At 41.6% G+C, this 13,101-nt stretch overlaps 1 protein-coding gene across 3 annotated transcripts in view; it reads right to left on the reverse strand.

Annotated features, from left to right (window-relative positions):
* Nucleotides 1-10,465, reverse strand: part of LOC115392876 (zinc transporter ZIP11) — a 137,525-nt gene extending 127,060 nt beyond the window's left edge. For 2 of the 3 annotated variants that reach the window (XM_030097534.1, XM_030097532.1), the window contains exons 1-3: nucleotides 10,426-10,465; nucleotides 9,276-9,393; nucleotides 9,068-9,106 (exon numbers count right to left, since the gene is read on the reverse strand). In XM_030097534.1, coding sequence (XP_029953394.1) covers nucleotides 9,068-9,106; nucleotides 9,276-9,383 — 147 coding nt within the window. In that variant the 5' untranslated portion in view covers nucleotides 9,384-9,393; nucleotides 10,426-10,465. Of the gene's footprint in view, nucleotides 1-9,067; nucleotides 9,107-9,275; nucleotides 9,394-10,192; nucleotides 10,262-10,425 lie in introns of those variants that run through there. The other variant, XM_030097533.1, reaches the window with a different exon arrangement.
* Between the last annotated feature and the right edge of the window lie 2,636 nt (nucleotides 10,466-13,101).

Below are 13,101 nucleotides of genomic sequence, written 5' to 3' on the forward strand. Positions count from 1 at the left end.
AGAAGAGGCAGTTCACGAAATGATCCCATGAGCCATGTGCATGTAATGTTGTGGCTGCTGGATGTTTTGATAAATATGTTGGGTTTTTTTTTTGTAGCTACGATCACTACAGTCACAATGTTCCTGGATCATCGAGTTCAGACCATTCTTGTTTGATGTTTTCATTGTGATGCTCACTAATGAGTTTTCATATGATCTCAATCTATAAAGGATGAACAGAGGCACTCGCAGCTCAATTATATTTGAGGTGACTCTCCACAGGCCGCATCCAGTATGGACGCACAGCTCTCAATGGTGTTACCACATAATAGCTTCTACAAAGGACATCGTGTTGTTCTGTGGCCTCCTCGTGCATGAACAGGTTATGAAAGCAAAACAGTAACATCAAACAACACGGCAACAATAACTGGACATGAAAAATAAATGTCTTATCAGTTCATGCAAAGTTTATTAAAACCCTTTATGACTATGATGAAAGGAACCATTAAGATTTTATGGGTGTAGAATCGTCTTCTTCTGTAAACTGGTCAGTATCTGGCAGATGTTCAATATAACTGTGGGTTTGACAACACGACCTTCCCAAACAGCACAGACAAGACATGTCAAAGATATTACTGACATGTGCATCTTAACCATCTAACAGAAAGAGCATCCCTACCGTCGTGCTTCCAGAGTGGCTACAACATCTAATATGTGTCTTCCTTACTCTGCAGAAGTAAAAGCGACGCTCTAAATGTTAACCTGATGTGACAGTGTAGCCCTGAAGCCCACCTTCAGCTTGTTAGCTGTTTTTTTTCCCTTTGTACTTGGGTTCAATGGTGATAACCTCCAGAGATCAAATTCAATCCAGAGGCTGTAAAGGTGTGCCAAGATCACTGCGTAAAGGTCATGGGAAAAGGAAAAGACGTTTAACGGAGCAGTCAAGACAGCAGTCCCTGGTAACTATATTGCGGCTCTCACAGTTCTTGCTGGAGGGAATATAAATGAACGCAAAGCATTTCAATCTCTGAATGCTAATTTGATCAGTGACATTCAGCCCATTTTCCAGCAGCTGCAGGACCACGGGGCTTTTTAAGTCTGCTATAAGAGGCGAAGCGCCTCCAGCTTTCTATCAGTCAAGGATAAACTAACGTCCATGAAAACTGACTGAAAATACGCTATTGTGATGACATCCGCGATGTTTACATTCTTTTCCTCAGTCTTGTTCTGCTGGCTCTTACAGTGACGGAAAATCTGCTGATTTAATTAGTTTGATTTGAACTCAGCTGTGCGAGGACACACAAACACACAGCTGAATCATGCGAGAATAATGCGCTTTAGTTCCTGCTTGGTGAACTGATGCTGAGCTGTTTGTCTAAACAAAAACAATTCAGAAAACTAACTTTTCTTCCATAATTAATCAAATAAAAACTCAATGAACTGCTAACTGATACTGGGGCCAACTGAGTAACGTATCTGCCGACAGTTTTTGGGTCGTATTTGCATTTTTGTATCAGAAAAGTTTTGCATTTACAAGGCAATGTTTTGAAAACGACATCAGTTACAAGGAAATGGAAGAAAATGCAGAAAACGATGTGGTCCAGAGGACTGTTTCCTCAGGTTTATGATTAGTATTTCAATCTAAAAATGCTTAAAGGTATGATACACGATTTTGATTTCCGGGTGGATCACCTAAATAATTGGTGGGTCTGTTTGTCAATCATTCTGACGAGCTGCTTTCGTAAGGCGGTTCTACGTGCTTGCGCCAAATCAGCTTCTCCCTTTTGCGCATGCGCATTCAGAGTGTTTATGCAGCCGGTGAGCTTCTGAGCCAGTACTTACCGATGGCGAGTCTGACATAATGAAACTGTAACTGTTTCGGAAAAAAAGCTTTATTTATGAGCGAGGCGGATCGCAGAAACTGTAAACAGAGCCGTGCACGCCGGAGAAGAGGAGATCGCGCTCGTACACTTCCGCGTTTCCTGGGAGAAGCAGGAGAGCCGGGCGGATGGTCTGGCGCATGCGCGTTGTTCAAAAAGTGAGTAACAGACGTGGGGCTTCGTCTTTTCGAGAAAATCGTGTATTAGACCTTTAAAATATTTTGGCCAAGCAAAGCTGGACAAAGAAAATGTTCTATTTTTTTCTCCATCTCGTCTAAATTTCTTGGACTCAATGTCAAAAGTCTTTTTTCTGGACATCCTCTAACTCCACACAAATCTGCATATTAACAAATAATCTTGACGTCTGTTTAGATGTTAAATAGGGGTTTACTTATTGCCAATCATACACATGAGGGCACCTTTTCTCATTGCTTCTTGCTTTCTTTTCCTTAAAATCACATTCGATCACTGCCTCGCCACCACAGAAAGCATCATAACACTGACGATAGTGAATTTGAACATTTCAGTGCATGTATTCCGATGAGACAGCACAAGGACGACTTGAACAATTTCAACATGTACTAGAGAGTAAATGAGAGACATCCATTCAAGTCTGTGTATTTATGATCTTAAAACTGAATGCAACGGCTTCCTTGAATTCCGCTCTTTCCAAACAAACAGAAACACGTGGCGCTTTCGTCGAGCATGCCCGATAGGTAACGTGTGCTGCTCGGGATGTCAGTGCTCATACACATACAACATAAATCTTGCAGAAGCACAGTAGCACAGGGAACCTGCACGTGGCCGAATGTCGAGACCTCCATTGTGCCGAGCGTGCAACATCCCCGTGGAGCCTTTCAGAAGCTGATTTCTGTGAAATGTGATACTCTCCGAGAAGGCTAGCACGCTGCGCTTGCATGAAATACTGTTTACTGGCGCGACAAATACTATCCCCTCCGTTTTGGCATGTGGATTAAAGCTATAAAAGAAAATCCCAGAGGCATCCAAATGGGTGGGCTGGTAGAAAACAACACGCACTGCTAGTACTCATGGTTGGAGGCAAAAGAAAAGTTCTATCACCTTTTTTTTCCCCCCCAAATACATCTACAGACCAGACTAAAGCGTAGTGTATCTCTTTTATGAGGAAACCAAGCTGCATTGTGCAGTTATTGCCTAGCTCCTGGCCGACAAAGCTCTCTGGGGTTTTTTTTTTAGGAGTTAGATTGATATGTTTTTGTCACTAGGGGGAACACAAAGGTAGAGGACGAGTGGTTTCAATGTCACTTTTTGTAATACAAAGTAAAAGACATTCTGTGAAGAATATAGAAATAGAACTATTATTGTATAACAAGTCTTACACCACTCATCTTACAACACATGAATGACTTGAGCAGTCTTGTGTTTTTAGTTTCAAAGCTACCAGCTGAATCGAGCATGTTGTCGGCTGCTTTAAAATGCGTACGTTGAGATTAAAATGGATGAGAAACATTTCTCATCTCTATTTCTTTCTCAGCTTTGTAGTAGAAGTCAACTGTCGAAGTGAAGTAACAACTGGCCAATCAAGTCAGACAGGTCGATCACCAACAGACGCTCTCAATTCTGCTTCTTCGTTGTTTGTTAATCACCCGTAACGCAGGTTGGTTTGCTGTTTTTTAGGTCAGGTACAATGCCAGTTCCATTTCTCATCCCATTAAGTTCTCGCTTTCCCAGCCGTTTCCATTTTCACTTTACACTGCATGCTCACAGAAACTACGTGCTGCACGAAAAAATAATGGATTTGACCCAACGGCTTGGGGTTTCTGCTCAGTATTAGAGTTATTTCTGACAAGCTAAGATCCATCCTGTAGTGCTTCGAGTACTTCTGTGCATCTAACCAAAACATTCATGTTTCATGAGCAGACAGGCCAACTTATTTCCAGCATTGTGAGTCACATGAGCAGAAGTAATTAGCCACCATAGGATTAATTCACAGTGATCGTGCCCTCATACATGCCCAGACCACATCTTTGACTATTCTCGATACCGACAAGAAAACCATTAATTGTTTTAAATCACTTCTCAGAGAAAGGGTTTATTCCAGATATAGTTGCTATTAACACATTGTTATGACCTCTAAATGTCTCAGCTACTTTACGTGATGCAGAATTGAGTTTAATTGCCACTGAGATGCGTTTTCTCCAGAGGTTATGTGCAGTTTTCAATTCACAGAAGAGACAGCATCACATTATCACAAAAAAAAAAAAAAAAAAAAAAAAACTCAGCATTTTCAGTGAGTTAGAATGCATATGTAACTCATGGATGCTGCAAATCACAGCCAAAAGCAGAGAAACAAATGGTTTTTGATGTACAATTAGATTATCAGGGGAGTCATAGAGACCCTTCTCCACATTCTGTTAATACAGCATCACAACTTGAAATAGCAAAATAACTATTAAGTTTTAACGTTTTAGGAAAAACGCTTCACTACTGGAAAGCCTGTTTATATTCACAGAATATGAATTTAGAGCAGATTATTTGAAAAAAAAAAAAAAAATTCAATAACCGTTTATAGTGTCGTTTGGTTCTTCTTAGTGGATTCAAAGACTAAATCAAAAAAACTAAACAATTCATTTCAATGAAGAGGATCCTCATGGAAGAACCACAATCAGCCACAAGAACTTGGATCCTTCTCTTCATGCCTGGTCACATTCTGCAATCAGCACGTCAGCCAACATGGTTGTGTTGGTAAATCTTGCGCACACACACACACCGAAGCTGCTCAGTGGGATTTAGGTTAATACTAATGAAAGGTCACTGCAATCTCTACACAAACAAAATGCTCATGTTCGTCTTTGAGAAACCCTCTGCGGGTGCAATAGTTATCATGCTGGGGGATGGAGTATATTGCTGTGGGGCGGCACGTTCCGCACTCTTAATCCATATTTCCATGGGAAAGTCATCACACCCACGCTCACGCAGCTCCTTTGCTCATCCCATGAACGCATGTGTCCCCAAAGCCTAATTTAAACTCCACACGCAGACGGACCGCCGAGGCAATGCGTCGCTGTGAACCACCTCCACACAGCCTCCGCGAGCTGCGGCGGTGATACACAACCTCGAGGCAGAACTTCCAGGGGTGAAGGGACTGCGTAGTGGTTACACACCGCCCTGTGTGTGTACTGTAGACGCAGTATCAGCCTGAAGAAATGTGCAACTATTCAAAAGGGATAGGACTTTCTAAGAAAACAGAACACAGGAAACGGGCAGGCCCCGTCATTCGACTGTGCAGCACCAGATAAATTGTAAAAATGGTGCTTCAAGGAGGAAAGTCAATTAACCATCACCCATATTGGAAACTGCAGCATGCATTTTGATTCTGCTTCATTTACAGGCATTTGGTCTTTACGTGAAATCAGTAGCTCCAGTACTCATAAATTATAGAACAATGGAACAATGTGGCTCTCTGGGAGAAATTTAGCATCATGGAATTTGAAAAACTCTTCCTGAAGGAAATAAATTAAATCTGTTACATTCAGTAGCAGTAGTGTGCTCAACTTAGGCACCACCTGGAAAACTTTTATTGTGTTTTGGAAGCCCGTTTACATGACAACAGTGTTCGAAGCCACTGAAAAGGCAACTCAAGGGGGAATTATTTGAAAACGGAGGAAAACAGGTTTTCTAAGATGCTGGTACATGAAGGTGAAGGTGAGTCGAGGTGTGAATGAGCGTCACCTTTACGACAACTGCACACGGGGAGAGGCGGTGCTGGTCGGCAGGGTAAAGGAGGAACAATAACCCGATTATTCACCGACCAGTGCTGAGACACGCTGCGCTCTGACACAACGTGACGCGATGCTCTGCAGTGACAAAGATATTTTGTGCCTTTCCATCTGTACTGAAATCTGTTTCTGTGTACTGGCAGGCGCCGGAGTGAGGGCCTGTGAGATGAGGAGAGGGGACAGAGCAGGATGGCGTCTGATTCACGAGACACGTGCAGGTCTTCAAACACCCACCCACGGACGTGAAAGTGAGGCGGTCCTGTATTGTGCGTTTCAGGCTGAGACGGCGAAATCGCAACAGTTCAACAAAAAAAAAAAAACCAGCCTTTCAGCAGCCATGTCTCTGTTCAGAGCTGTGACAGTCGGCCTTATTAAATCTGCATGTGTGGGACAGGAGACACCGTTTTCTCTCATGAGTCAACAAGAGAGATTTGCACCTTTGTCAGCATTGGAGCGATGAATTCATCTGGTGTCTTTTTGAAATGCAACGGCGTTCAGAGTGAAGGAGAACACGAGGCTTTGTCTGCTCTGTGGATGTCAAAATCATATGAGTTCATCCAAAAGGAAGCCATCATACGGCCTCCCTGCAATCAAATAAAAGCTAAATTGTAAAACTTCTCCAATGCGAATGCCCGTATCCTCGCCATTGTTTGTATTATTCTCTGTGCACGTATTTGCCTCCAATCAGCCGAGATGCGACATCTTTACATTCACACCTCTGTGAAAAAAGGAAATGGTTCCTGTAGTTGGGGATAATCACGCAGGAACAGGAACCCTCAGGTTGAAAAAGCTCATCAAGGCCGCAGAAAGTCAACATCTCTAATCAGAGCCATAATGTGCATCAACACACAGATCCGGGGCCAGAGGCGGGTTATGAAAGCAAGGCTTTGTTGTTCAAATGTTTCCCTCCGAGTTGCGAACGCAGGCTCTAATTCAGTCTCAAATACAAAAAGCAAACATCTATTATGTACAGTGTCTTCCAGTCCTTGTTAAAGGTGTTAAGTTGTTAGAAGAAAACAGGGCGGCTAAGATGTGAAAACACCAAGCCTTTTGTTTGGCTGTGGATGAGAATTAAGGCTTTTTAACACCTCAGATAATACATTCAGGAGCCAAGGATGAAGCCCAGACAAGGATCTGTAGAGCCGTAGTCCTACAAACTGAACCATCTCTGCAGGAAAACACAAACCCACAGAAAACATTTAAACTTGACAAATTTCTATGATGGGGATCTGAGAGCATCTTATTCTCTCCAATACACAACAGGAGCTGATGATGAACTTCACTTTCAAAATACTGCCATGCTAATGCCAAACTTTTCTGAAACAAAAACAAGTTTTCATGTGAAACTTTGTCATGCTTTTGCGTTTATGTATAAATTCTGTTTTCTTGAAGTGTCCTGTCTCACTTCTATGAAATATAAATGGTGAATGTTTTATAGAGTTCTTTCACTGGTTATCAGAGCTTCCCATTGTCAGTTTCCTTCATCAGTTCATTCACCGGCTCAACAAGGCTCTCAATCCATCAGAGGCAACTTGGGTTTCAGCGCATGTGCAGTGGAAGATTGTGAACTGAACGTGTTCCAACAGCGGGTTTGAGTTGCTCAAATCAGAATACTGTTGGACATCTGATGTTGGAAGTTTCCCAGATATAAGATAAGATATAATCTTTATTGGCATTGCACAACACAATCATATAAAAGTTTTAACCACTAATCCTACAAAAAAAGGGATTCAGTAAGTTGGCTGGTGTCGATTAAAAACATAAGCAATGGGATTCTCTTTAGCTTTAAAGAAGGTTTTAAAATTAGAATTATAGCATTTTCCTTAAAATAAGAAAAAAGTATGATATTTTGACCCCTGTACTCAGATTCTCACCATTAAAAGAGCATAATGACACCATTACCTCTCCAGCCTGGAGGTTTTGAGCAAGGACGAGCATACTAATGTAAAAACTCTTCACGGTTCTTTTTAAAAATCCCTGAGTGACTGAGGCAGATGGTTTGTCAGGTCCATTGGTAACCACTTTATGAGTTGCTACAAAAAGCAAATCGCAGGGACGAATCAGCATGAAAATCTGTTTCAAGTAGGACAAAAAGACATTCCTGCTCCCGCTGACCATTATCCACGACTTAATAGCTCCCATTACTTAATGCCGTGTACAATTACCTCCCACGATATCTGCCGCTTTTCTATGGACGGCTGCAGTCATAAAGCTATTCTGGTGAAGCTTTGAGAAACAATCGAGAGCCACTCAACGTCCTCAGGTGGGTTTATTTTAGTCGTGTGGCTAAAGAATGAGTTTTATGCAATATTGACAGCAAAAATATCAGCGCTCCCGTTTCTGCATGATCGGTGTAAAGATTGCTTTATTCGATCTACTTAGTTCTCTAATTTCTAATCTACACACTGAATTCGATACAAGTCATGCAAATATTTGACAGAAACTCCTCTCCGGAACTCGGACGGGGATGTAGAATGGGCACATTTTGAGAAAATGGAGGTGAGAGATGTGATAACGTTGATTTTCAAGCCCCCCCCCCCCCCCCCCCCCCCCAACCCACCACCACCACCCCCACCCCTTAAGCAAGCGTGCCCCCATCGCTTCGCATTAGCCTTATCAAACCACTGATCTGATCCTGAGAAATTACCATCCAGCTCCAAATCACCTGGAGGGACCCCAATTAAATCCACAGTTTAACAAAAACAATCAGTCATTAAAAAAGTCGAACTGGGACTGATTGTGTTGGCTGGTTTTCTACATCCTATCCTATCACGTTACAATGCTGACAAACATATATTTTATGAGAAAATTAAAAACAAAAAGACAAAACTAAACTGTCCTGTATGCGGAGGACTTCTCTTTTGTGGATTCATGCATTGATAAAGTCCAGAACTATCTCTCCCTTGTCGGACGAAATCCTTTATTAAGAAGCTCATTAGCAATCTTATCGTCAATAAACAACTTTGTCACGGTGATATTTCACTTCTGTTTTGGCAGATGGTGCAGGCAGTCACTGATAGTGACTAATTAATATTACTCGCATTCATAAAACAGGGCCCTAGTTTACGAGACAATGTTTGACTTGGAAAAAGCGACGGTTTTACATTTTTGTATCAGAAGGGTTTTGCCGTTTTGAAAACGATGTCTGAAAGTGGCTCAGAGCGTCATGGTCGGATAAAAAGAAATCCAAAACACAACTAAAGACTTCCATCTCCGCTTGAAAACTTTGTAGAGCAAACGGAGCCCGAGATTAGTCAGCGGTTTCCTACACCTGTTAAACATTCGTCTGCAGTAAACAAAAAGGACAAAATTGCCAAAATCAAACAGGAATAATTTGGTGTGTTCTCAATTTTTAGCTCAGCAATACAGCAAATGAGAATCCTCACACTGCAGCATGTTCGTCCCTGCAGATTATGTGTAAACATCTGGAGTCAAAGATGTTTCGCTCACCCCAGCAGCAAAGCCCAAACTGCCATCCAGGATGCGTTTCTGAAAAAGAGCAGAGAGAAGGAGACATCATGAAAGACGCTGAAGCTAAACATGACCTGTCCTCATCGCCACATGTAGCAACGTCCAGCAAATGAGTGTTAAAGAGGGGTGGATGGACGGGCTCCAACTTGGACTGAACTAATTTAGTGGAGGGTAATGAGAGGTGCACCTGTCGGCTGGAGAAGACGAACACCAGGGCGGCTCCGGCGGCCGTCAGGCCCCAGGTGAAGAGAGTCCCGAGCAGCGCCTGGGTGACGGGGCTGTAGCCTTCCAGCATGGTGGCAGAGCTGCACGCCAGACATACACATGGTGGCACGGTTACCATTTGCATTATTGGTGCATAAATGAAAATCAGTGGAAACCCACACAGATTCATGACACATTATTCTACTTCTTTTAACCAGGGCTTCAAAATGTACAATAAACATGTGCAACTTGCTATATATGATTTCAAAAGAATGTCAACATTGATTTTTCCACCCGAAGACGACACAAGACAATGAGAGAGCAAATATAAACAAGTTTGAAAAGCAGGGGTAAATGCACTCAGGCCCACTCCTCTTCAATCAACAGGCTGGCCTCCAAGCCCTCACATTACAAGCCTAGCACACACCCGCTGTGTTTATTTCAGGGCCAAAGCAGAGCAAACAAGTCCTGACTCTCTGTTTGCAGTGAATCTTTATATCCCGGATGTCTTCACTGAAATGTGAGCAAGGGTCACTAAAACACCAGGACTCCATGAACAATTAAGCTGACTCCATGTGTTACACAGGCAAAGCAACAATTGTCAAATAATGTTTACCAAATCAACCAATCACACTTCATTTGTATAGCACTTTTCACATAAAACATACACACACACAGAAAGTACACCATAAAAAAGAGAGTCCGTTCCTCCATGTCTGGATTTGCAAAGAAATTGGGACAGACACAATCAATCAAATTAATGTATAAGCCATGTCAACCATTCATTTGAGGGTAAAATACTTTAAACGTGCAAAAACGCCTCAACATACCACATCGCACAAAAAAAAAAACAGCAGAGCATGATCATTTCCATGCAGCGACAGTCAAAACTGTTTTTACCTTAATAAACCACAGAAACGGTGCCTTTCGCCCCTGCTCCTGCAGCCAGATTACATGCACAGCCAGCTAACTTTAAGCTCTTTCTCGCCTTTTACTGTGAGCATCAATGTAATGTTTCCCTCAGAGTCCACCCGTGACATCTTCAAAACACACACATTCATTCGGCGCGGCTGCATTTCAATCAGACGGGGCGCAAAGGCGAGTTTTCAAACGTTATTTCGAGGTCTACTCACTTCTTCCCACCACGACTTCTCTGTATTTACTTCCGGCTTCCTGGTCATGTGTTGATGACACATTAAGCCCCGCCCCTTCTTAAAACTGATTGGACGGTCCGAATTCAGATTAGGGGGGTGAAGCCTGCGCGCGCGTGTGTGTGTGCGTGCGCGCGTGTGTGTGCTCGAGAACGCGACACTTCTATTCCTCTTATTTTTGAGATTGGATGGATGAATGAACAAGATATGATGTATAACTAATAAGATGAGGCAGATGAAAGGTTACTGTGTGGAACAATTTGAGATGTTTTGCTTCAAAAACAAAGTTGATCGAATGTATTTGCTATAGTTATTAGTAACTTCTTCAAAAGCATAACTAAGTTAATAACTGAGTTAAATTATTTTAAAAGTAGCTAACTATTTGTTAAAGTAGCTATTGGATTATTTAAAAAAAAAAGGAGGTTTAAAAATTTCAAAGAATTCGGATACCATCTTAATGGAACTTGAATTATTTATTTTGAAACTGAAAATATGATTAATGAAATAAATGGACACTTGACAGAATAAATTAAATACAGGAAACACTATGTTAATCTAACTCATTCAATTGCTGCTGTGTGATAATATGAGACAACACACCAACCCAAGGGCGTCAGTTTGTTTTGAAAAGTTGGGGGGACAACTACTGGCAAAAAGTGACTTTGGAGCTGTGTGTGTGCGTGTGTGAGTGTGCGTGTGTGCGCGCGCACATCTAGCTTCATATATATATATATATATATATATGTATATATATTAATTAGACAGATCTTCTTAACTGACAGTGTTAATTGATATCATATGCATAGCCCTGTCTTCATATCTATTTTTGATACTATTTATTTTTTGATACTAAAAGCATTCTTTATCTTTATCTATTTATTGTTGAAACTGAGGAAGCCAAATGCGACGAAATTTCATTCCTCAGTGCACTGTTGTGTAATGTGAAATGACAATAAAAGGAAGTCTAAGCCTCTAAGTCTAAGGTTAAAGCATTTCCAGAATAAAAGAATAAACCTCGGATCACTGGAGAGGATAGCTGGAGTTACATTAGAACACATGCTGTTACCAGAACATATAATATCTATAACTGGAAGAATCTTGACTTCAAGCCTCACCATCCACTTCCACTCAAATCGAACATTTTAACACGAAATAACTCAAGGAGTAAATGGAAAAATTACAAAAACACAGGCAGCTCACAACAGAAACACCACAATGATCAGTTTGATGACTCTTTGTCAACTTTGCCACAAAAACCTGGTGAATCAGCAGAGGAAGAACAACATGAAGCCTTATTGTTTTACCTTTGTTGTTGGGAGGCTGGAAACATTTATTATCGTTATTATTAGCTTTAATTATTGGAGCAAAACTGTGACGTGACCTCTTCCTCTTCTGCTCTCTGGTGTTTCATGGAAGGTTTGATTCTGCTGTGCTGCGTTTACCTCCTGTACAACCTGCGTACGGCCAGTCATTCTGTTTCCTTCTCTCAGTAATAAAATCTGAGGAAAGACCTAATCACAAATCAACATGTCAAAAAGAAAAGCAACCGACATCACAGGAGACAGTCTGTTAATCCACAGAATCTCCATCAGACGCCCTCAAATAACTTTAGGCTGATCAAGCTAATGTACCAAATCTACACATACTGACACGTCTCTGTCCTGGTAAAGATGCTCTGGACCCATTAAAGAAATATATATCAAAATACTAACTGTACCATCGACACAAGAACAAACATTAGTGAACATCCAAGGTGTGTTAGACACAGAGAACCATCAGTCTCAGGAGTGTTTTCCATTATTTTATTTGTCCAGGAGCAGAGATCAACAGAAATAATCAGGAGACCCTGGTTCTTGTTGGGGGCCCCAGTGGAGGCCCTGGTCAGACCCTGGTCCAGCTCTTGTTGGTGGTCCAGTGTCCTCTAGAGAGGCAGAGAGAAGCCTCAGTTCTCTGCGGTGTCGGAAAACGAAGCTCTGCTCCACGATGTCCCAGAAGAGGCTCAGCAGTGTGTCTGTCTGCCATGTCCACAGAGACAAGCTGGGAGGAGGACAAGGAGGACAGATGTCATGTCTTGTCTTCATTAGCACTTCAGAACGGCAGGACAATGTTTTAGGGCACTTTTAAAAATGCAGATGTTACCTTGTAGCCTACAAATCTGGACCTGTAGGACTTCCAGTCCTCACAGCTGCAGTTCTGTTGGGGATAAAATGATAGTTTGAGTATGTTTAGCTCTGTTTTTTATGTTCAGTGTTAAATGTCCAGTGAGCTGTGAACCAAGGGGCAGGCATCTCTAAATATAAAAAAGTCTGCACTAAAGTGTGCACATTTAAACCTATCTTACAATTAATTGTGTTTCTTTAATGAATTAAAGCATCTTTGATGCATTCTCTTCCTCATTACAGTTCAAATATAAAAATATAAAATTCATCCTTATTCACATCTTTCCATAAAACTCACATTTGTTTTTAATCAAAAGCAACAAGTCCCGCAGGGACGATCAGTCTGCTGAGGTTCTACTAGAATGAGGCCAAACAGCCTCAAAATGTTGATGTTAGCATGTTGAGAGTAAAGTTCTTCAGGACATATCCACATTTCAAAACAAACTACACCAATACATGTATGTACTTAAATTTAAAAGCTACCTTTGAATGATCCGGG

This window comes from Salarias fasciatus, chromosome 8 (genome assembly GCF_902148845.1).
Source record: "Salarias fasciatus chromosome 8, fSalaFa1.1, whole genome shotgun sequence".
NCBI lineage: Eukaryota > Metazoa > Chordata > Actinopteri > Blenniiformes > Blenniidae > Salarias > Salarias fasciatus.